The sequence below is a fragment of the Mercenaria mercenaria genome, chromosome 9 (assembly GCF_021730395.1).
Source record: "Mercenaria mercenaria strain notata chromosome 9, MADL_Memer_1, whole genome shotgun sequence".
In the NCBI taxonomy this organism is placed as follows: Eukaryota; Metazoa; Mollusca; class Bivalvia; order Venerida; family Veneridae; genus Mercenaria; species Mercenaria mercenaria.
The window spans coordinates 60437484-60463454 of NC_069369.1; the positions used below are offsets into that span (position 1 = coordinate 60437484).

General features: G+C 34.5%; 1 protein-coding gene across 2 annotated transcripts; it reads right to left on the reverse strand.

Annotated features, from left to right (window-relative positions):
* Positions 1–927: 927 nt before the first annotated feature.
* LOC123547241 (transmembrane protein 180-like) lies at positions 928–22901 on the reverse strand. Of its 2 annotated transcripts, none has more exons than XM_045334188.2 (7): positions 22747–22901; positions 13482–14340; positions 12883–12982; positions 11661–11757; positions 11100–11271; positions 8623–8816; positions 928–7951 (listed from the first exon to the last, which is right to left on the reverse strand). In XM_045334188.2, exons 2-7 carry the CDS (start codon positions 14171–14173, stop codon positions 7725–7727), a joined length of 1482 nt encoding a protein of 493 aa, XP_045190123.2. In that variant the 5' UTR covers positions 14174–14340; positions 22747–22901; the 3' UTR covers positions 928–7724. The 2 variants fall into 2 exon arrangements, with proteins under 2 accessions (XP_045190123.2, XP_053407504.1); XM_053551529.1 differs by lacking the exon at positions 22747–22901 and adding an exon at positions 17835–18027.
* Between the last annotated feature and the right edge of the window lie 3070 nt (positions 22902–25971).

Consider the following 25971-nt stretch of genomic DNA (forward strand, 5'->3'; position numbering starts at 1 on the left):
CATTTTTTTTGTATGTCCTGGTGTTTCATTTTAAAAGATTTTAGCAAAATATATCATGACAAACAGAAAATTCTACTGACTGACTGTGACAGACAAATACTGTAAAAACAGAAAAATTCACATAGTTGCTATATTCACCAACTGTACTTACAAAAATAAATATTCCCAAAAGTGCTGCTTTTCTTAGCCATATTAAATATAACAAGTTGACCATACATCATAAATATTCTACCTTTCGAAATATTCTTTTGATTTTAGTTTTATGGCACACCAACACAGTATAGGTTACTGTCAAAGCGCATATTTTCACTGGGTCAAAATTTCGCGAACATGAAATTTTGAGTATGTTGGCGACGTTTAATATTTGTGATATTGTAAAATGGTCACTACTTGAATTTGAATTATACTAAAGGTGAATATTTACGCCAGGATTTATTTTCGTGAGATGTAGGGCCTCACCAATATAGAGAAAATTGAACCCTTGTAAAAATTTCTGCTTTTACAGTATATGGCACCAAACAGGACTAAAACTTTTGGTTTCACATCTTCTTACCGCAAAAAAATGGCTGAAATCAAACTTTATCATAATCGGGATTACACAAACCATTTTGCGCTAAGCCCGCGATCTTATTTACATCGAAATAAAAATATGAGGCATGAAATCAAAACATTTATACCAGCTGGAATCAGAGATACAGCAAAACCAAGCGTTCAGACTTTATTAGTCACCTCTTACCATCGGGGGGAAGTTTAGTGACACATCAGCTCAACCTTCATCATGTGGCAGTGTTTCAGACCCATATCAGAGAGATTGTAGTCAACCTTTACCACTCTGCTATTGGGGCCCCCCAATGTGCTTGGAAACTGGAAATAATGCTTTTTATAATACAAGGCTTTTCCAGGAAATGAACATGACAGTGATTCAAATAAGTTTCAAGCTTTAATCACAAATGTGATAAAATAAATTAGTAAACACTAAACTAAATTAACCTCATTACTTTGATTACAGAAGCAAGATGGCTGCCTACCAGAATAATGATTGTCATGTTGCAGTTGTTGTTTTTTTTTTACATTGATAAAACTTAAACTGTTTGCTGTTACTGGAACATTGTTTGTTTTGGGTTTAATGCTGTTTTTTTCAACTGTATTTCAATAATGTAAAGGCAGCAGTTCACCTAACCATTGTTCCTGGATTCTGTACCAGTACAAACCTGTTCTCTAAAAGTAACTATCAACTTCCTTATATGAATTAGATGTGAATATGAATTATATCAGACACAATGTCTTTTATCAAATTGTCATGGAGAACATGCGCCTCACCTGGGGATCAAACTCACAACCTCGCGATCTGTAGATCTGCGCTCTCCTTACCGAGCTAAGCTGGAAGATAAATACCGTTCAGTTGTACAATGCGCTATGTCTCTATAAAGCAAAATATTATATCTTTTTTTTTTTTTTTATAACATGCTGCTTGCACAGTAATATATGCAGGTGTTTAGCAAAGTCAGGTACCTGAACACTAATAAATAGCAGGTAAATAATTTAAGATCATAATTACTTGTTGGGTTTTTAATTTTATTGATCTTTGTGGTTATTTCCAAAAATACAAATACGCAATGTCATAACCTCAAACAGACAGCCATTTTGGCTATATCCACAAACTCTTATGCCCATAAAAATTGAACAATTTCACACAATTTTAAAAGATAAAAATTAAAAACTCAGAAAAAAAATATTATAAGGGACATTAGTTTTTCAGGTCTTAGATTTGAAAATCTCTCGTGAAAAGAATTAAAGCCTTTTTACTATCACAAGGACACAATGTATGTACATTCATCCTATACCTGTTTTTCCCTTCCAATCAGGGATTTGCATTTTGTCTGTGTAACAATCCAATATATTTCCTTATTTAACACTTTACAAACTGTATCAGATGATGCAACAACTTTGGTCGGAATCCCAAAGTTGACTAAATAATAAAAGTTGTATATTCACATGAAATCCAGCATCAATAAATGCTTAACCTTTACCCTACTAATTTTCTAAAATAGACTGGTCTATCATTCAATTCTGGCAGTACTATTTATTATTCGAAGGGGTGTTCACTGAAAATTGACTGACTAAGTAACTAACAAAGCAGACCTAAGATCAGCATGCACATCCGATCTTGGTCTGCACTGGCCACAAAGACAAAATCATCTGATGCCAGAAAGCTAAAGGTTAATGTGATGCTTCTGTAAACATTTTACAGATGAAATTATGTCCATCATTCTGTATTGGTTTCCTTTTTATTAAGTAAAATAAGCACTTTTTTTTGTTGGGTTTAACGTTGCACCAACACAAGTATGGGTCATACGGCGACTTTCCAGCTTTGATGGTAGAGGAAGACCCCAGGTGCCCCACCGTGTATTATTATATCACGGGCGGGCACCAGGGTAGAACCACCGACCTTCTGTAAGCCAGCTGGATGGCTTCCTCACATGAAGAATTCAACGCCCCGAGTGAAGCTCGAACCAACATTGGTGAGGGGCAAGTGATTTGAAGTCAGCGACCTTGACCACTCGGCCATGGAGGTCCCTTAAAATAAGCATAGAATAAAATAATTATTTAATGCTGTTCTGTACAATGAGGGATAAATTAGGACTCATAACCATCTGAAATACATACTGGACTCTGCCTACTGGAAGTCAAATATCTTTTTTTGTATGGTTACTTGTCAAAATATATTGTCATATTGTAGAGTTAAGTGTTAAATAACCTAACAATATCGATCAATTCTTACAACCAGCTTGAAGTCAAATAGTCTAAAATAATTCTTCAATGAAAATAATGTTAAAGAATTACTAAAAACATAATAAAATGGAAAGAAAGAAGACATCACTTCATGTTTTTGGTAATAATACATCTCTGTACTTAAACAAAATAAACTTACAAAATGTAGAGATCTCTACGAAATAGCAATATGCACTTAAAAAGCAAATTTTATTTATCTTTCCAACCAATCCATTGTACATAACACATGATATCAATCAAATCAGAACCAATGACCATTAAGGAGTTTGGACTTAGGCCTTAGCAAACTTAAATTCTTTGTTAATTTTTTAAAACAAATATTAGCTCTGTATACACTCAAAAATATAAAATACTAAACTTAATCACTGAAATAATATGAGCCCCGCCATGAGAAAACCAACATAGTGGCTTTGCGACCAGCATGGATCCAGACCAGCCTGCGCATCCGCGCAGTCTGGTCAGGATCCATGCTGTTCGCTTTCAAAGCCTATAGCAATTAGGGAAACCGTTAGCGAACAGCATGGATCCTGACCAGACTGCGCGGATGCACAGGCTGGTCTGGATCCATGCTGGTCGCAAACCCACTATGTTGGTTTTCTCATGGCACGGCTCATATATCTCAGGAAATATTTTCCTAACAAGTCTATTTATCAACCTAACAATAAAAGCAGTAATCCATGCTTAGCCTAGTGTAACCAATGACAGAGCACAAAGAAAATAAAGCATCTTAAAGCCTAAATCTAAATCTCACTCAAAAAAGATCATTTTGGTTTATAAAAAAAGGCTGCACTTGAATAAATTAAAAAGATAACTTCACTTCAAATATATATTTTAAAGCCACCGTACCCATGAAAATGCAAGCAAAGACAATCCTCATTTTACATACTTTCATAAATAATAAATAATTATCATAAATACAGTCAAACTCGCTTTATACGAACTCTTCAGGACCTGGGAAATGTGTTCGTTTCAAACGAAATTCGTATTAACGAATGTATGACACCCGGATAATTTGCCCGAGCAAGTTGGGCAGTATCACCGGTATTGCCTGTGAATGGCTTCCGATGAATTAAAAAACATTAGTGAATAGATGATCACTGGGAGTTTTAAACTGATTAAGTGAATGTATTCAGGTTACAATAAAATAACTCAACAAAATTCATACCTGAACACGTAAAAATGTATGAAAATAAAATTTAATGTACAAATGTATTGAATCATCAAGTGTTTATAGCACATATAGACCTAGCACATATAGATACATAGGAATACAGTAACTTTCTTTTTATGCCAGACTTAGGCAAAGCCATTTTTGATACTAAAACTACACAACATGGCCATAAAACATACAATGAAATTATATTTTTATGGACAGGTGTATAAATGAAAGTGATTATTGCTCAATTGCTGAAGACATTATTACTTTGACTTGATTGTAAAGAATAAAATAACTGCATACATAGTGTTAATCTCTTTATTATGTATTTATCGATTACAGGTGATAATTACTTCGATTCAATATCAGCACTGTACAGATTCAAACTGTTAAAAAATCAAGCGTAGCAAAAACTGGCCGCCGACTTCTAAAATTAGTTCGTATAAAAAAATGGAAACTCATAACATTTTAGCTCATTGGGACTTCCAAAATGTGTTTGTATCTCCCGAAAATTCGTATGAAGCGAGTTCGCTATTACCGAAATAAGTTTACAAAGAAATAGAAGGACTCAGCCGGGGAATCCGGATTTTGTTCATTATAGTCGAAAATTCATATCAAGCGAGTTCGTATTAAGTGGACTTGCCTGTATTACTTAAAAACAAGTATGAATATGGAATTATTCTATCTAACAGTACTAGTAGAAAAAATGTCAATTTGTTGCTTCCCTTGACATTAACACATTAAAGTATAATGATACTTAAAACTGCTCCTCTGAGAGTGTGTATTTTAATGTATATATCACTCAAGGATGTGCAAGCAACCTGTAAGTTTAACTTAGAAATCACAACAAATTATCGATAATAAATGAAACTGAAATCCTGTGAATACATACAATGTATTTAATGAAAAAATAAAAAATGAAACTGTAAAACCTTATAAATTTTAATAACTTGAAAACAAATATTATTACTAGATCTATATAAATTGAAATTACTAAAGAAAAGAAAAATGTTACATTACATTCTTAAGGCTGGGATTTGTACCAATCTGATCCAAAACTTTCTTGCTTTATCCTCTGCACTATCCAGTCATTTCTTAAATACTGACAGCTTATTCAGTTTTTACTGTCTTTTGCATATAAAACAAGGCAGTCTGAAAGACAGCTAAATCCCCCGCCACTGCTATGGATAGTGAAAGGATAAACCTTTGATTTTAGCTGTGGCCTTGACTTTGAACTGACATGGCTAACTCGTGAACTCTGCACAACGTCTTGATGAGGTGATCATTTGACCCAAGTTTCATGAAAATCCTTCAAGGGGTTTAGGAGATACAGAGCTGAAACCTTTGACCTTCAGTTGTGACCTTGTACTTGAGTTGACATGGCTGACTCATGAGTTCTTGATGAGGTGATCATTTGACCCGAGTTTGATGAAAATCCTTCAAGGAGTTTAGGAGATATTGAGCGGACACAAAATGGAAGGCTCAAACCTTTGACCCTAAGTTGTGACCTTGACCTTGAGCCGGCATGACTGACTCATGGGTTCTGCACATCGTCTTGATGAGGCGATCATTTGACCCAAGTTTGATAAAATTCCTTCAAGGGGTTTAGGAGATATAGAACAGACACAAAATGGAAGGCTCAAACCTTTGACCTTGAGTTGTGACCTTGACCTTGAGCCGACAAGGCTGAATCATAAGTTCTGCACATCGTCTTCATGAGGTGACCATTTGACCCAAGTTTCATGAAAATCCTTCAAGGAGTTTAGAAGATATAGAGTGGACACAAAATGGAAGGCTCAAAACCTTTGACCCTAAGTTGTGACCTTGACCTTGAGCCGGCATGGCTGACTCATGGGTTCTGCATATCATCTTGATGAGGTGATCAAATTGACCCAAGTTTTATAAAATTCCTTCAAGGGGTTTATGAGATATAGAGCGGACACAAAATTGCAGGCTCAAACCTTTCACCTTGAGTTGTGACCTTGACCTTGAACCGACAAGGCTGACTCATGGGTTCTGCACATTGTCTTGATGAGGTGATCATTTGACCCAAGTTTCATGAAAATCCTTCAAGGGGTTTAGGAGATATGGACCGGACACGATTTTGTTACAGATGGAAGGACGGACGGACGCAAGACCATTCCTATAATCCCTCCGCCACGGCGGGGGATTAATATGACAAAATCAGTGCAAATACCTGACCATCAGTTCAAAATAAACTCATCTAAATGTCAAGCTTAGGTCAGTGACGTACTTTAGCTGTTTTGGTGTAAAACACAAAATTGTTGTAAATAAATATTCTATAACTAATATCTACTTTTGATTTACATATTGCACCAACTTCTACATTTTAATGTTTAGTACATATAACATCACCTCCATAAACATTACGTCTATAAAACATCACATGGTTGATTATTTGAGCATCGTAAAATAAGTTTATTTCGTGTTTTTTTCAGTGATTTTTTAAAAATAATGGTGGATTATATTTGAAAATTTCACTATTTCAAACAGGTGGTTTTGCATTCGATGATTTTCATCGTTCACACATGAACACGAAAGAACACAAATTATAAATAAGAAAAAAATCTTTCAAAAATACAAATTGAATAGAATACCTACAATAACATGAACATATGCACTCCACTGTATCGAAACGTAAATGGTATCTAAAAATCTCAATTCTAACTTTTAGAAATATTAATATTGTTACCGCATGATTTTGCATGTGACATTGCCCAATATGCATGATATTGCATGGATAAAACTGGAACATTTTTGTAAGAACCATTAAAAAGACATGTAATAAAAAGATAATTTGTTTGTTTCACATGTAAGACCAAGATATCTTTCACTCATGAACTCAAGGCTGGGCCACTAATAAAAATATTACATCTGGTGTTCACTTGTTGAAAAATATTTCAACCTTACACTGAAACAAACAAATACTAGTATCCTCTGTATATCTGGAGACTTTAATACAAAGATGCTGCAGAAAAATTCGACACCAAACATTCTAGATATGCATAAAAAATATACCTGAAAGTAAATGTAAGTTTATACACAACATGGAAAAAATATAATCAATTCATATACATTTATGGGATGTTTTCAGAAAGATTGATTTCGTCTATGCTGTTTTTCAAATATCTATAGCATAATAAACGAAGTGTTCCTGGTAGAAAAGTAAACCGCTGTTTCACTAATGAAGAAAGAATTCTATCAGCTTTCAGAAAAATCTTACTGATGTACTTACTCCATCAATAACACGATTATCAATGCAACAGAATAAATCACTTCCAAATAGCTTTAGAGATTACTGGGGGTTCAATAAGTGTTTAAACTTAGTATGCAAATATCTGAAATATTCAAATAAACAATATACTAACGAAAACGATATTAAATTTTGTTTAAATAGATATTTTATTGTGAATAATGCAAGTCCTTCTATTTCATATCAAATTTCAACAGCAGGACTAATGGTTTTGTGAATTTTTACATACATTTTTATTGACTAAGAACATTTACTTTGTAGATATAAAGTTCAATTTATCATTTTGATAATGTTTTCTTTCAATAGCAATTACTAAAACTTAAAAAAACATTTTCTAAATTTCAAAACATCTGACATAAATCAGTTAGCATGCATCTTTAAACAGGCTGTGTGTAATTTCACACAGCAATCTGTGATATAAAGTGTAAGTTTAATAATCAATAAATACATGTAAATGAATGGCTATATCAAAATGACATAATGTCAGACATAATGACAATTTCAGACATAATGTGTAGTTCCCTCTCTCATGGATTTAACCCACTGTAACCGTCGTCCATGTAGACTAAACTGTGACCATACTGCCAGCTGGGTGAGGGCGCACACTACTGGGACGTACACTAGAAGGTTGAAACATCCTTGTCTATAGTCTGACACTACAGAACCTTCAGAACTGTGGAGAGGTTTTATAGAGCTGAACTCCTGTCCAGTTTGAAATATATCATGGCCTATAATAGAACATAAACATACACTGTAGTTTGTTATTAGCAAGATTACCATATGCTATATAATAAAGATTTTTCTGTCTTGAATATATGAAAAATCAAACAAGCCTTAACCCCAGCACTGACCATAGGATAGGCCATCTTGATTCTACTTTTGAAATGCACTAAAAATGGCAGTTACAGGTTCAGACCCACAACCCTCCCTGTATGTATGGCATAGAAGCTGTTAACTGTCAAGGATTTATTTTCAGAAGAATATTTCTTTCCCAAAGAAAGTTTTTTACAGTGAAAATAATAAATTTCATAATAATGATAAGGTAAGATATGTAGCTGTAGCAGTAAACTGAACAGTATTTCTGGATTTATTATCAGTATAAATTTCCAAAATTGGAGAACAAAATATTAACCCTTATCATGCTCGACACGATTGATTCTGCCTTTGCGACCAGTGTAGATCATGATCAGCCTGCACATCCATGCAGTCTGATCATGATCTGCACTGTCCGCCATTCTCAGTATCTTTTTGGTATGCACCCCTTTTAACAGTTAATGGTACTGTCCAAACTGAACGATAGACAAGTTCATTATAGAAATTTAGCAGGGTAAGGGTTAAACCTATAAACTGTACTTAGCTATGAAATGAAATTCATCAGCTGAAACATGTATACACATACCAGTTTGCTGAGCTAAGAGCCAGGTTCCTATCAGTGGAGCCAGGGTCTGACCAGGTTTTGAGAGGAGTGCAGCTGTGCCAAACATTAGCGCTGATACAGCTTGGTTCCGGTGATGAAGGACATAATCTTCATCCACAAGATCACTGATGACTAGATTCAACAACTTGCACGTGCCTTCTGTGAACACACGGTTACTGAAAAATTGTTTCAAATTCGAAAATTATAAATCACTGTATGAATCAGAAAATAAATCATTGCTCGAATAGAATACATTCTAGCATCCAAATTATTTCCAGTAAAATGCACATATTTCATATGACAATGAGACTACACATAAACAAGTCAATTTAGTTCTGTTACTTCTGGAATAGCCGACCTTTAGGGTTGATATATTTCAGGAAAACTGAAAGGTAGTCAATATGATATAGTTTCCCCATAACTATAAATACAAAATTTTCAATTTATAAATCATTTTCTTTTTTCAAAAATATTTCAATGACAATTTAAGGAATAACCCTAGCAAATGTTTCAAATCTATAAACTTTAACATAGAGAACCACAACACTCAGAGAAATACATTTATGATGGAGGCTATGAAATGAAAACTTCGACATTAAGAAACCAAAAGGAAAGGAGCACAGCAACCAGTAGACAAGCCACTAGACTGATAATAACTATATTTCTATATTTTTCCCTTTTTTATAAATTCAATTTCATAGAGACAAAAGCCAGTCTATTTTAGAGATTTTCACACAGGACCGATGTTGAAATTATCAGTCTTGTATGATATTGGACATAGGATACAGACTGGCTCAGTTCACTACATTCAATCATAAAAATGTAAAAAGTTATATCATAGTCTAGGAGCTAGTCTAAGCAACCAGCCAAATTGTACTACAAGCTCTCGAGTGTATTCATTTGAAAACTAGAAAATGCTTTTGTAAAAAAGTGCATGTCTCCCCCAATGCAAAGTCCTATACGCAAGAAGTCAATAGGGGTCAGGAGCAAAAGTCAAAGAGACACTGATGGTTGGCTGCAATAGGGATCATCTACTTGGCATGTCCAGTCATCCCGCTAAATTTCAACACTCGTGGCCTAGTGGTTCTCAAGTCACTGTTAAGGCTCCTGTGACCCTGACCTTTGATCAAGTGACCTCAAAATAAATAGGGGTCATGTACTCTGCATGTCCAATCATCCTATTAAGTTTCAACATTGTAGGTCAAGTGGTTCTCAAGTTATTTCCAAAAAATGATTTTACATGAACAGGCCACTGTGACCTTGACCTTTAATAGACTGACCCCAAAATCAATAGGGGTCATCTACTCTGCATGTTCAATCATCCTATGAAGTTTCAACATTCTGGGTCAAGTGGTTCTCAAGTTATTGATCGGAACTGGTTATCAATGTTCAGGCCCTTGTGACCTTGACCTTTAACAGAGTGACCCCAAAAACAATAAGGGTCATTTACTCTGCATGAACAATCATCCTATGAAGTTTCAACATTCTGGGTCGAGAGGTTCTCAAGTTATTGATTGGAAATGGTTTTCCATGTTCAGGCCCCTGTGGCCTTGACCTTTAACAGAGTGACCCTAAAATCGTTAGGGTTCATCTACTCTGCATGACCAATCATCCTACGAAGTTTCATCATTCTGGGTCAAGTGGTTCTCAAGTTACTGACCGGAAATGGTTTTCAATGTGCGGGCCCCTGTGACCTTGACCTTTCACAGAGTGACCCCAAAATCGTTAGGGGTCATCTACTCTTTATAACCAATCATCCTATTAAGTTTCAACATTCTGGGTCAAGTGGTTCTCTAGCTATTGATCGGAAATGGTTTTCAATGTTCAGGCCCCTGTGACCTTGATCTTTGACGGAGTGACCCCAAAATCAATAGGGGTCATCTACTCTTCATGATCAATCATCCTATCAAGTTTCAACATTCTGGGTCAAGTGGTTCTCTAGTTATTGATCGGAAATGGTTTTCAATGTTCAGGCCCCTGTGACCTTGACCTTTGAAGGAGTGACCCCAAAATCAATAGGGGTCATCTACTCTTCATGACCAATCATCCTATCAAGTTTCAACATTCTGGGTCAAGTGGTTCTCTAGTTATTGATCCGAAATGGTTTTCAATGTTCAGGCCCCTGTGACCTTGACCTTTGATGGAGTGACCCCAAAAACATTAGGGGTCGTCTACTCCAGCAGCCCTACAAACCTATGAAGTTTGAAGGTTCTAGGTATGTATACTCAATTTCATTCCTTTATATCTTTCAGGATATCCAAACCAAACCTCCAACCAGAAATGCCATAATGATGTTAATGTCAGAACCTGCATCTACAGTCATTAAGAATATGGCATGTAAGGCATACTACACCGTTACCAGTCTCCAACCAGCAGATGTAGTAACTACTTTCAAGATTATTTTGTTACTTTTTATAGTAAGATATATATAACAAAAAGATAAAAATATCTTAACATACCTTGCTATAAAAAAACAAAGAAGCCACAAATAATTTGGTCCAGCCAAGAACATGACAATGCTGAGGGCGAGTTTAACACAGAACAAAATACGTATCACAGCATACACGCCGTATTTACGACATAGGGACAGGAAATACAGATTGTTGAAATGAGGTGCCACAAATGATATTCCTGAAAAATGTAACAATTCTAGTTAATTTATCAGCTTTAAGTTTCAAATACAAATTAAGGCCTCTGATTTGTTTTTCCAAACAAATCTTACAACATTCAGCAGTTATTTAATAAATACAATTCATTAAAGACATTAACTCCTATAATGTGCCTATATTCTGGTCAAGAATATATCACTTGTATTGAAGTTTATAGTTACATGACTTTTTTGTCTTGCAACTTATGTAAAATTATAGTTTACTGCTTTCTCCTAAGCATTACCAATTTCTTGTGGTTCCACAGTTTTCCAAAACAAAGTTCTGACCAGGAAGCACAATAAGCAACAGAGCAAAAGTATAATTTAAAAGGAGAAAATAAAACCAATTATTAATAAATGTTAACCTGCTTACCAATAAGAAATGGTCCCATTCCTGGACTGATTGCATTCCCCAAGAGATTTTCAAGGAATAATGGAAAGAAATTACTATTGAAATGGCAGTGAAAAACCTGAAATTAAATCATACAGCTTGTAGATAAAAGGAGTGAGGCATTAATCTTGTATCAGTAACACAACAAACATAGGGTTTCAACCCAAACAAAACACCCTGTCTTCTTTTTCCTTTGGTTCTGTTCATACCAACAGAATTTGGGTTATATGGCAACCTTCCAACCATTAAAGGGTGGGTGGGGGAATATGCTAGAGCATTATTTCTGGTCCCCGCAGTCATCAGGGTAGAACCACTGACTTTCTCCAAGTCAGATGGATAACTTTCTCACATGACAACCTAAGAAGGACTCTAACCTATAGAGGTAAGGGGCAAGTGATTCAAAGTTTACCACCTTAACATGTCAATGGAGGTTTTACATGCAGGTGAAGTTGTGAACCCAACTAGCAGTAAAACTGTTTCCTCATATACTAGTACTCGTTTTCAATAAAATTATTCATAAGTTTATATAAAATACTTTATATTATTCTTGAGAAAGTTAATAAAATTTATTGTTTTGAATAATACAATTTTTCTAGCACGTTAATGAAATCTGTGAAAAGATCCTTTGGAAGCCTTAACCCTTAGCCTGCTGATCATGACCTGCACTGTTTGCCATTCAGTCAGTATCTTTTTGGTATGCACCCCTTTTAACAGTTAATGGTACTGTCCAAATTGAAAGATGGACCAGTTCATTATAGAAATTTAGCAGGGTAAAGGTTAAAGCACTATGGTCTTATGAGACTTGAAATGAAACGACAGCTGCTACATTTTTTGTAAGTACAACCCCATCAGATACTTTTCAACATGCTGTTTCTAAAACAAGTTGTAAGTTTAATGCCATTTTAATAGCATTTTAGATTTCACTACCAGCATTCCCAGACTTCATACGAATACGGACTTGTCTCAGCAATTGATAACTCCCCTATATTAATTAAAAGGCGATGATAAGTGAATTAAACCCTGCAATCAAAGTGATTCACAGAACATTCACTTCACTAGGGGCTTGAACTTGGGACCTTTAAACTCCCTTCTGAGCTGTAACAGTATTACTGATATTGCATTGGGAAAGAAAGTTTACTGGCTTCAAAAAATTAAATTATTCAACTTTAGTGCATTTTTTTCTTACTACAAAATGTATAATTACCTGTACAAGATTCATAACTGCAAACCATTTAAAGTTAGTCTGCGTCATCAACTCTCCGACAAAAGACTTCAACTTGTGTTTGTCACTCTCACCTTCGTTACTTTAAAAGAAAAAGTAACATTTTGTGACAAATATTCTCTAACAAAAAGCATCACTGGCAAATCTGAGAAACTATTTAAAGCTATCAGTAGTTCAAGGTATAAGTTCTAGGTATTCCAACTAGTTGCAGTGGGAAGAGCAGATGTGAATGTTTTGCAGAACTATTTAAAAATCCATCCATGTTTAAACAAGTTATAGACAGTGCCAGAAAAATTACCTTAAATATTTTAACCTCTATTAATGAAGTGTGACCATGACCTTTAAACTTGAAGTATGGTTCCTGCATGTGACACATCATCTTGTTAATAATATGTAAATATCTGTGCCAAGTTATGTAAATATCCTTTCACACAAAAAATATACAAAATACAAGAAACCTGAAAGAAAACATCTCCTCACATATAGGGGGAGATATGAATACGATATAATTTGCCTTAATCAGGACTGGCACATTTTTAAGCATCTACTTCAAGTAATCTTTATAAAACAGTTCTGCATACCTGAGTGACAATGAATTTTTCACCTCATCCATCTTCTCCATATTTTTCTGGAACACCTGTTTTAGCACCCGTGTCATCACAAGAAAGCCTAGCAATGAAACTAATGTAAGTATAGCACAAAATATACGGAATGAGCGCAAGTTGTCCTTGTTCCACACTGCGTATGACAGGAACACTGAAGCTGATCCCAGAATACTAAACATGGATGCCCGTGAATTAAGTCTAGTTCTTGTTTCAGCTGAAATGGCCAGATCTGCGAGTAAAGCTGCGTGGTGCAGATCTATCATTGTAAGAAATCCATCGTAAAGGCACAAACAAATCACAAACTGTAGACCAGGGTAAGCCCATTGCACCCAGAATCCCATGAAAGACACAGCGAAAAGTGGACCAGTCCATAACAAAGCCTCTAATCTTTGTAAAACTATACTTGAAGCAGAGAAGCTTTTCCCTTTTCCTGCTGACAGATATCGTTTATCACTTATCCAGCCGAAAACAGGATCGTTCAATGAGTTCCAGACAAGGAATATCATTTCTCCAATCCAGAATGAGGTTTTGTCAATCTTGTACACAGAGACGAATATATCCACATGGTAGAGCAAGAACACATTGTGGACTATATTTTGGAACAATGCCAGGGATCCATACGCTATATCAACTGGTATGGAAAACAGTTCAGTTTTGTGTGAATGCATTTTGCCTTTTGTACTATTAGTGATACAATTTTGCTATACTTTACATCATTTTTTGTAATAATTTGTAAATATCCACAAATTCATTTTCACACTTGTTTGACCCATAGCAATGTAAATGTGCTAATCCTCAGATCCTTCCTCCGAATTTTTCTTAATGCTGGCAGCATCTGAAAAATAAAACAGATGAAGACTCTTTATGTGTAACTCCATTCTGAATTATACTTTGAATTCTTTTAATTTAAAACCCATTTCGCAATAACAGAGATAAACAGAAAAGTGCATCAAAACTTTACACAAGGTGTGGACACAAAGCAGACACTGATGCCTGATCGAGAATGACAGTTCTCTGTATACTTCGTATAGTTGAGCTAAAAATGGCTATTTCATGGGGATATCAATTTACTGATTTCAACTTTTGAACATTGTAAGAATGGGACTTGTACTTGAAGTCTTGATTGTTAGGATTAAACTTCATGGATTGACTCAACCACAAACAAGAGCTGTCTGTTGACAGCGCGCTCGACTATTCAAAGCATTGATAGAAGTATAAGGTCAAAAAGATTTTCATACAAAAGAAAAGGAACAGATAAGACAAACAATGTACCTGGTTTAATGTGGATTTGGTTTAGTCTTGCACTATATGGCAATGTTTGACCATGTTGGTAAGCAAGTTTTCAAAGTTTCAAAGCCATATATCAAACAGTTAATAGACAAAATATCGAATGGTAGGAACCAAACTAATTTCTATGTCTAAACAAGGGCCATGACTGAGCCAAAGTCCTTGTCTTAGATAAGTAGACTATGAAGGTAAACAAGTGGTCAAAGTTTCAAAGCCATATGACAAACAGGTTAGGCAAAATACAGATTGGTACGAAAAACTTAACTGATTTCCAAGTCCAAAAAAGGCCATAATTTAGCCAAAATAGTTGACACTGTCAGAGTTATGTACTCTTGCCTACAGATATAGGAATCATGATGATAAACAAGTGTTAAAAGTTTCAAAGCCACATGTCAATTAGCTTTGACAAAACGCTGACTTGTATGAAAACTGAACAAATTTCCAAGTCCAAAAAGGGCCATAATTCAGCCAAAATAGTTGATAGAGTTATTTACTCTTGCCTACAGATAGATATCAAGATGATAAAAAAGTGTTCAAAGTTTCAAAGCAATATGTCAAATAGTTTTGACAAAACTTGGACTTGTACGAAAACTGAATCAATTTCTAAGTCCCAAAAGGGCCATAATTCAGCAAAAATAGTTGACAGAGTTATGAACTCTTGCCTACAAATATAAATCATGATGATAAACAAATGTTCAAAGTTTCAAAGCCACATGTCAATTAGCTTTGACAAAAGTTGACTTGTATGAAAACTGAACCAATTTCCAAGTCCAAAAAGGGCCATAATTCAGCCAAAATAGTTGACAGAGTTATTTACTCTTGCCTACAGATAGATATCAAGATGATAAACAAGTGTTCAAAGTTTCAAAGCAATATGTCAAATAGTTTTGACAAAACTTGGACTTGTACGAAAACTGAACCAATTTCCAAGTCCAAAAAGGGCCATAATTCAGCCAAAATAGTTGACAGAGTTATGAACTCTTGCCTACAAATATAAATCATGATGATAAACAAGTGTTCAAAGTTTCAAAGCAATATGTCAAATAGTTTTGACAAAACTTGGACTTGTACGAAAACTGAACCAATTTCCAAGTCCAAAAAGGGCCATAATTCAGCCAAAATAGTTGACAGAGTTATGAACTCTTGCCTACAAATATAAATCATGATGATAAACAAATGTTCAAAGTTTCAAAGCCACATGTCAATTAGCTTTGACAAAACCTTGACTTGTATGACAACTGAACTAATTTCCAAGTCCAAAAAGGGCCATAATTCAGCCAAAATAGTTGACAGAGTTATGCACTCATGCCTACAAATATAATTCATGATGAGAAACAAATGTTCAAAGTTTAAAAGCCACATGTCAAATTGTTTTGACAAAACATGGACTTATACAAAAATTGTACCAATTTCCAAGTCCAAAAAGCGCCATAATTCCACCAAAATAGTTGTCAGAGTAATGTTCTCTTGCCTACAGATAGAGACTGTTATAATAAACAAATGATAAAAGTTTCAAAACCATATATCAAACACTTTACACAAATGTGAACTGGTACAAAAAACTCAACCAAGATTTCTAAGTTAAAAGGGGCTATTATTCAGCCAAAATCCTTGATGGAGTTATGTACTCTTGCCTTAAACTGGACATGGTGATGGTAAACAAATGTTGAAAGTTTCAAAGCTTTATCTCAAAAGACTTTGTCAAAAAGTGGACTGGTACAAAAAACTTAACCAAGGTGTGACGCCGACACTGACGCCAACGCCGTGGTGAGTAGGATAGCTCTACTTATTCTTCGAATAGTCAAGCTAAAAATAGTACCCCTCAAATATTAATGATTTTAAGGTATATAAGATACACTTCACTAAATATTTTATAAAGATAAAAGAAACTCTTTATCAAATGTATAATTTAATTTGGCTAAACAGGGCTCAACTTTTATGGACTGCCCTATTGCTCAGAGTAGGTAAAAGTGGAATGTGTGCAGGCAAAATTGCTGTATACTAGGGGTATGGTATATGATTGTGCAGAAATTTTTGACACATTTGAATAATAACATAGTACTAATTTTCTCACCTATACCATGTGGTAGCAGTCCAAAATCTCAGTTCAAAATTGAAACCCATATACTGACTATCACAATTTGAGATTTACACATTTACAAAATGTTAAAAGATCAATTTTATGCTTAGTTTAAATCATCTTTAAAAGTACTCCCGAGTACAATATCTGTTACTACAATATCAATGATATTAATAATAATATAAATAATATCACATTAGCCTACCATATGTTCAACTACTGTACTTTAATCTACTGCAATCAAATTTTGCCAGTAAAAAGAAACGAACAATTGATCAACATTAATTACGACATGTATTAAACATGCTAATTAACATTTTTATCAGGTAGAGAAAATTACATAACAAAACCTGTAGTCACATTTTCATCAATCAACCACAAGACAATTGTTACAACTCAAATGACAATACAGTCAATGATCACTGTCATACACAGTACAGTACTATACATAATAAACACACTGCATTTCCTTTCTTAGTAAAGTGTATGAAGTTACTGAATACTCTTACTATGCTCTTTTAATATATCTCATTCAAAACGCATGTTTAAAAATGTGGACCTGTTAAAAAGAAAGCAAACACTGGCATTTTTCCTATCTTCTTAGAACTACTAATGCACATCGGTAGTATCTGCATATAATGGTTTAGTAGCAGGAAGTCTTGGAATTACTTTTCACTGTAGGTGCTGACTGTATTTAGCTTGCTATTGCTGATGTGGTGTCTATGGTAATTCATTGGATAAGCTTTCAATACTTACAGGGGGTTTTATAGTTTCCTTTTTTTGTTTTGTTTAAAGATAGCTGTTGGTGTTACAAGCAGGAATAATCAACAAAAGTAAGTTTGCAAATGTTTGTTGATTGTAAAGTCAAAGAAAATTGAAATTATGCAAAGGTTGTTCCATTTATGTTATACATAAATTTGTTAAAATCTTTGTAATCCCAAGGGAAATAAAAATATAATAACTTATAAGTGTAAATCCTTTTAAAAATCCAGTATAAAACAGAATGGAAAATCTGCATCAGTTTATCACTTATTCCAGTAGTAGTTTCTGAGATAGATCCATCAACTCACAACCTAAGACAAATATATATCAAACATTCTTCTGATACTACTGTGTACTAACATAAACCTTCCTGAAAAACAGTTATTAGTTTATATGAATCATCAAGTAATTACAATACATATACTAGTATACGCCCTTAGGCAAAATTTTATCTCATAAAGTTTAAATATTTTCTGTTTTACACAAAACAAAAAACAACAACATGAAATCATGTGTTGGCTTTCAAATTCTCAAAAATTTGACATTTTAATCATGCTGATATCACTTAGTGCACAATGTATGTACATTTTGATGTAAGAAAGGCATTCAAATTTTACATCCATATTAAGAAAGCTTATCTCTTCTTATCTGCCGTACTTAAATACCGTATTTTCTTTTGCTATTTACTCCTAACATAATAAGAGCTTTCTAACAACATCACACTCTACTATCAAAAATCCTAGCTTACATACAGAAGCTTTACCAAAATTTTCTATGTTAAAAAAGGGAAGTAATTTTATGAACTGTAAGTCAGAGTTATGAAACCTGGCTCAGATGATGCTGAATACTTAAATCAAAAGTTAGAAAGCATTCTGTTTTAACACTTATCCTGCTAAATTTCTATAATGAACTTGACCATCTTTCAATTTGGATAGTACTATTAGCGGTAAAAAGGGGTGCTTGCCAATAGATACTAAATGAACAGCGAACAGTGCAGATCATGGTCAGACTGCATAGATGTGCAGGCTGATCATGATCTACACTGGTCGCAAAGGCAGAATCAGTCGTGTCCAGCATAATAAGGGTTAAGAAACCTGCCTATATGCAAACTGTTCACCTATTCTTTTTAAGGTTAAAGGTACACTCTACATGATTTCATGACTCCCAGTGCACAACCAAGACTAATTAGAAATAAATGAATTCAGAAGCTGTATGCAGTTTTAAAGCTTGCCTTTTGGTTAGAATTACCAAACCTTTTGTGCAGATTGTGTAAGCAGATTGTGTACTAAATGGATTTGAAACAATGAAGAAAATCATCATCCTCTTGCCTTTTTTTTACCAATATTTAACATTTATTTTCACCTACTTCATCATTTTTCAGTGTCATATACACATTCTATGCCAAACTTGTGGAATGGAACACATTAAAAAATTTCACCCGGTGGGCTAGTAACTTTCAAGTTTTATATAAAACACGAGGCAAACTGTGTGGCCTTAACAATCTTTTAGACCAACTCAAAATTATGTCTTAAACTAGTTTACATAATGGACACTGGATTTTATTGCAATTCTTACATCAAGTCTTCCTTTGTTGTTGCATGTAAACATGAGAAACCAACACATTTACATATGTTTGGCCACCTTTTAAACAGGAAAGTAATGAGAAAAAGACTGTAGTACAAACTCATAATGAAGTTAATCAAAACTGCAACTGTTATAACAGGCTGTAATTATTACATTATAATTTATTAAATAGGAATCTTCATATATTAAATGTTAAAATCATTCGAAGAAACTTAAGTACATGTGTTATTATATATTATACCAGACTGATAAAGCATCCTTTCCATGACAAACAAATTTAAAGGCCTTAATATACAAAGGCAGCCAGTCAGGGCACCAAATTCATCTTCTGCTGGCCACCCTTAAAAATATGCTCGTTTGCCGTTTCCGACCTAGTACTTCAAGGACTGGGTTGGTAGGACGGTAATTTCTTTTTTCCAAAATAAGTGAAAGAATCGTCATTATCAGCCTGTTGCTGTTTAAACTTTAACATGCTTTCTTTTTGGAAGCTGAACACATTGATGAAGTACTAAGAACTCGAATCAAAAATATTATAAACTCAACCATATGAGAGACAGTCACTGCCCGGCCTACAGAAACGAAATAATTTCAAGCTCTGAAGCATGCATTTTCATTTGGTTGTAGAATTTGGTTGTCAATACCAAAGGAGCATCATGGAAGGCACATGCAGTTTTCCCGCCAAAATAATTGAAGAAACGTCTGCTTCCCGTTCCATTTGGAAATCCATTACAACTTTTGCCCATGTTCAACCAAATATTCGAAAAATCTGCCAGTCAGTGTACGAAAATGTATAGAAGACCTATATCGATCAAGCACAATTTCTACAGAAATACGGTTTTGGAAAAATCCTGTTGAGTCAAGGGCATTTTTATTTTAAAACATACATGTATCATGTCCCGACGCTGACATGGTCTGTCATTTCTTTGGATATGATTTATCGAAAATTAGTCATGAGTTTTTAGAATAATGATATCATGCAGTACATTTTTTAGAAATTTCTTCTATTTTTAAGATGAAAATTTAAAGCATTATCATATAATGGACCTTTAAAAGACGTTGACGTCACAGCCTTTATTACACTAGTGTATTATCAATTTTATGTAATGGCTTTATTTCACTCCTGCGACATCAAACATGTGATAAATAGAAGATATTACATGAGTATCTTTTAATACGGAATTTGTTAAACAAGTTGAATAAACATGATAAAATAATAAAATGCGAGGCTCTGTCGAGCATTTTATCAATTTTATTCAACAAGTTTAATAAATTCAATGTGGAAAGTCACAAATGTAATACTCTTTTTATTAACAAGAGCTGTCAGTGGACAGCGCGCTCGACTATTCTCAGTGCTTGACAGTATAATATAAACAATGAGCAAAACTTTAACATTACAATAAGCATATTCTAAGTCGAAAAGGGGCCATAATTCAGTCAAAATGCTTGATAGAGTTGCCTCCTCCTTCTTACAGACTGGGGTCATGATGGTAAACAAGTATGCAAAATATGAAAGCAATATCTCAATGAACTTTGAAAATATTTGGGGTGGTACGCAAACTTTAACATTTATTCTAATTCGAAAACGGGCCATAATTCAGTCAAAATGCTTGATAGGGTTGCCTCCTCCTTTATACAGACTGGGGTCATGATTGTAAACAAGTATGCAAAATATCAAAGCAATATCTCAATGACTTTGAAAATATTTGGGGTGGTACGCAAACTTTAACATTTATTCTATGTTGAAAAGGGGCCATAATTCAGTCAAAATGCTTGATAGAGTTGCCTCCTCCTTTTTACAGACTGGGGTCATGATGGTAAACAAGTATGCAAAATATGAAAGCAATATCTCCATGGACTTTGAAAATATCTTGGGTGGTACGCAAACTTTAACATTTGTGTGACGCTCATGCTCACACCGGGGCGAGTAGGATAGTCGAGCTAAAAATTGCAAAATGCAAGTGAAAGTAGAGCTGTCAAAATGACATAACATTCCTATGTTTGTGAAAATAAGTAAGTTTCATTACTGTGAGTACCTAGATAAATATATTACACACACTGTAACCAAAACAAATTTAAAGAAAAACTAAATTTGAAAGAGGACTTTAATATTTTCTTCTAAATAAACATTGACAGTCAAAGTACGTCATGTAATATTAGACAAAATCAAAGAAGTATAAAATACACAGAATGGCAACAGGAGATAATCTCGCATAAGCTCGTGTCAGCGTGTTATCTGACTTGATCACTAAGTCTTGTGATCAAATCAACAGACGCTTATTAAAGTATTACACTGGCGATACTTCAGGCACGTAATAAGCCGAATCTGGTCCAATTTTCAAACGACAACTGGTGATTTCTCAGACTTCCAATCATACAATACAATACAATAAGTTTTATTTTGAGTCTGCAAGAAGACATTACAAAACATCAGCTCTGAAGAGCTTCTGAACCGACTAAACAACAAACAAGACAAATTAATACAAATTTAACAAAGTTATAAAAGAGCTACAAAAGAGAAATTATTTAGCTCACAAATTTAAATAGAACTAGTGGAGCATGTGTAATACTGCAAGTGTTAAAATCTGTGTTGAAGCTACTGAAATCATAAATTTATTCATTCCTTTCCTGTGTAGAAAATACTAATAATTACATTAAAATAACACCATTATCATAATAAACAAATGATCTGATAGAAAGTTTTTCACAACACAAATTTTTATCCTTATTCTGTCTTTTTCATTTATTTTTAATAGCTCTTTGACAAAATACATATTCCCAAAGAAGCTTATCCATGTATAAAGTATTTCCTTCTTCCTGTGAACAATTCAGTGTAATAATTACAAAAAATAATGGGCAATGAGGTATAAATTTGCAACATTCAAATTCACACGAGGGGTGGTCTCCAAACTCTTTTGATTTATTTATTTATTTATTTGGGTTTTACGGCGCACCAACACAGTATAGGTTATACGGCACCAAACAGAACTACAAATTTTGGTTCCACCTCTCATCTACATCGAGATAAAAACATAAGGTATGGAATCAAAATTTGCATACCTGCTGGAATCACAGCGTTACTGCAAAACAAAGTGTTAAGACCCTATTATTCGCCTCGTACGATCATGCAAGGGTAAGGCAGTGGATCCAATTCTTTTCATACACAGATCGTCCCAGAACCACACTGGGCACCAAACACTTAAGGAAAACGTGACATAATTTTAAAGAATTTTCAACAGTTTACTAAGTAAATGTTGTTTTGGAAGATAGAAAATATCGAATTTTATACTCATTTGTTTTAATTGAGCAAACATACAAGCATCGTAAAATAAAAACAAATCCTATCCGAAACAACAAATGTCCAAAATATTACTCCAGTTATTAACACACGTACTTCGAGTTATGAGCGGACAAACGTTTACCATGTTAACTACATGGGATGAATTTATATTAAGGCTGACTGTCAACCATTCTTTGGCCTTGGTACTAAAACTGGTGTCAAAAACAGTAAAAATATAAAAAAAGTCTTACCCGGAAGTTATCGTGTTCATCAAAGATTCTACCCGATCAGATCATCCTGATGGCCGTCATCTGTGCAATTATGCGGAACAAGTTTAATAAAGTGAAGAGCAATTTTCACTTTTCACAGGAACTGACTTAGAATGACTTGTCGCGTCTGCTATAGCCTGAAGTTATAAAGAAACACCCGTAGATAAATGGGCGTTGGGCTTTGATCTGCTTTTAAAATATTAAATAACTTAAGGGACGAGAATGAGAATTTGGTAAAACCAGGGACATAAATAGATACAATATTCCTGGTAAAACTGAGTAAGCCTAATATTTGCATATTTGCATGAAAGGGGCTATAAGAATTCCGAATTCATTTGTAAAATTTTCTGCAAACTTCGTTTTCTCAGAATACTCCTGTAACGTTTTAGTGCCACACAAATCCCGTCGGTGAAAAGCTAGCTCATCACCAAAGGCACTGGCACCAGATCAGAAAGAAAATGCCTCCGTACGTGTTATACCCTACCCCTAGGTATTCTATAAGAACCATGGTCGTGAACGGGAAAATATACTAACCCGTTTCAATCGCACATTTCATACCTAAAACACGCAGTGTGGTAAATGTGTACTATGGATATCAAACAAGTAGTAATTTATCTTCCATTGTGTACCGGTCACATTTTTTCAATACATCTTATCTTAGAAAAACAACGCGTAGTTTATAGTAATTTCAACATTACACAAAAAACTTGCTTGAACTTCCCTGGTGAAGTTCCGTTCTAGATTACAAAACCATTCTGATTGGCTGTTGTGAAAATGTATGTCAATCGTCATTTTACTACACGTGTTCGCTAAAATGTGAAAATGCAGCAAAATGAGCAAAATGAATAAAATGTACAGAACAGATGCAGACCAATGTACGATTTCAAATTAAAGATCATATACTAGATGAATTTCATTCATCATTTCGAGTTTTAGTGTAAAATTGTGATTTTTTTTTAAATCTGTTTTTGTTTGTTTACGTTTCGCCAAACATGTGCGCACTGCCGTGACCTCTAGACCGGATGTTCATTAGGGAAGTTCAAGCAAGTTTTTTCTGTAACGTTGACGAAAGCATAAAATATGTTGATAATCTCAGCAATGTGGAATATTGAGACAATGTGACTGGTACACGATGGAAGATAAATTATCGCTTGTTCAATATACTAGGTACCCATTCATCGAACTGCGCGTTTAAGTTGAGAAATGTACGATTGAAACGGGTTAGTGCACTTTCCCGTTCATGACCATGGTTCTTATAGAATACCTAGGGGTAGGGTATAACACGTACGGAGGCATTTTCTTTCTGATCTGGTGCCAGTGACCAAAGGTGATTTAATGTGCATATATACTGTCATTTCACTCCAGTGACAATTGACAGGTTTACAAATTTGCATATTAATGCAATTACTTCCCTTTATGCATTCAGTAATCGTTACATTACTTTCCCCTCCGAGAAATCTCGTCCCGAGATTTGGCCTAGGAAATACATGGGTAAGGCAACTCCAGTCCGGCAGTTGACTTCAACCCACCGCTGCCACCATTTGTAACGTTTTAGTGCCACACAAATCCCGTCGGTGAAAAGCTAGCTCATCACCAAAGGTGATTTAATGTGCATATATACTGTCATTTCACTCCAGTGACAATTGACAGGTTTACAAATTTGCATATTAATGCAATTACTTCCCTTTATGCATTCAGTAATCGTTACACTCCTTTAACATTTTGCTTCTATTGTGGAGTATTATTTTCCATGAAGTCAACGAATTTTCCCATTCTCTCTTCGTGTGCAATAGATCTGAATCTGAATGTTTTATATTGTATTTTTAAAATATTATTCTCAGATTACAGTAAAATATGAACGGCACGTGCATTTTCCCCGCCAAAATTTAAAGGCATTGTCATCCAGATCGTACGACAACAACAATAAAAAGATTGTTTTTAGATATCAGAAAATTATTGCTATATTTCTTATGAAGTTACTGACAGATTATATGTTACGGAAACACATAATAATTAGTTTGTTTGTGTGTTTGTTAATAATTAGTTTGTTTGTGTGTTTGTTTTTAGGATTTTACGCCGTCTTTCAACAGTATTTCAGTGATGTAACGGCGGGCAGTAAACCTAGCCAGTGTTCCTGAAACCTGTTCTCCGCAAGTAACTGCCAACTTCCCCACATAAATCAGAGGTGGAGGACGAAAAATTCAGACACAATGTGAATGTCTTCCATCAAATCGTCACAGAGAACATACGTCCCGCCCGAGGATCGTACTCACGATCCCGAGATCTGTAGCCGGATCTAGCTGCGCTCTCCCTATTGAGCTAAGCGGGCGGGTTTTTTTTTTTTTTTTTTTTTTTCAAAATTGAAAAGCGTTTGTACGGGGTAACGGAGGTAAACCGCAATAATAAATTATAAAGCTTTATATTTATCGACCGTTAAATACGTATTCCTTCGTGGCGTATGGTAAAGACCACTGGAAAATGTTTATTGCCGCGGCTACCCGGGTTCGATTCCCAATTCCTGCTTGTTTGTTTTTTTTTCTCTCTCTTGATTTGACAGTTTAAAGAAAGTTTTAGAAACAAAAACTCATGTTCTAATGTTCATAATATGAACAAACTTCAATTCTAAAGAAAGATCATTTTAGCAAAAATCTGAGTCAGTGCCTTTAATAACGCCGTGTGCATCTGCATTTTTTGCTGAAAAATCAGAAAAAGGATGGGCTGTTCAGCTATGTACAGTTTTGGTTGCAAAATGTAAAAAAAAGAAGTGGAGGGGAATTGTTGCCAGAAATGGAGGAAGCATACTTTTTGAATAGGTTAATTGTGCAAATTTGTCCCCAAAACGGCCAAAAACTCTTAACTTGATACTAAATCACTAATGAAAACGATTTACCTTTCAAATTGCTCCATGTTATTAAATCTGCATTGAAATTCGATTTACAAAATTCAGTTCCAACTATTTAAAACATACATTAGAAGAAAGCTCCTTACGACAGACCCCTTGTTAAGTAAATTTACACCATGTACAGTAATAATCAATAAGACAATAACACTACAAATAAAGCTATTGTTTATCCAAATTCAAAACTAAAACACAAAGATTAACAGGCTTTTGTTATGTAAATGGAATTGATACTTTTTGAATACTCTTTTCTTTAAAGGGACTGTGATATCAGAATTTGGCTAAAATGGTCTTTCTTTAAAATTGGA

Bases quoted from the DNA above. Each gene is read 5' to 3' on its own strand.
- LOC123547241 (XM_045334188.2), bottom strand. From the start codon at position 14,173: ATGCATTCACACAAAACTGAACTGTTTTCCATACCAGTTGATATAGCG. The intron at 12,983-13,481 runs GTATGCAGAACT...TTTCTTTTAAAG, and splicing joins AAAAATTCATTGTCACTCAG to TAACGAAGGTGAGAGTGACA. The intron at 11,758-12,882 runs GTAATTATACAT...ATTTAATTTCAG, and splicing joins CAGTTATGAATCTTGTACAG to GTTTTTCACTGCCATTTCAA.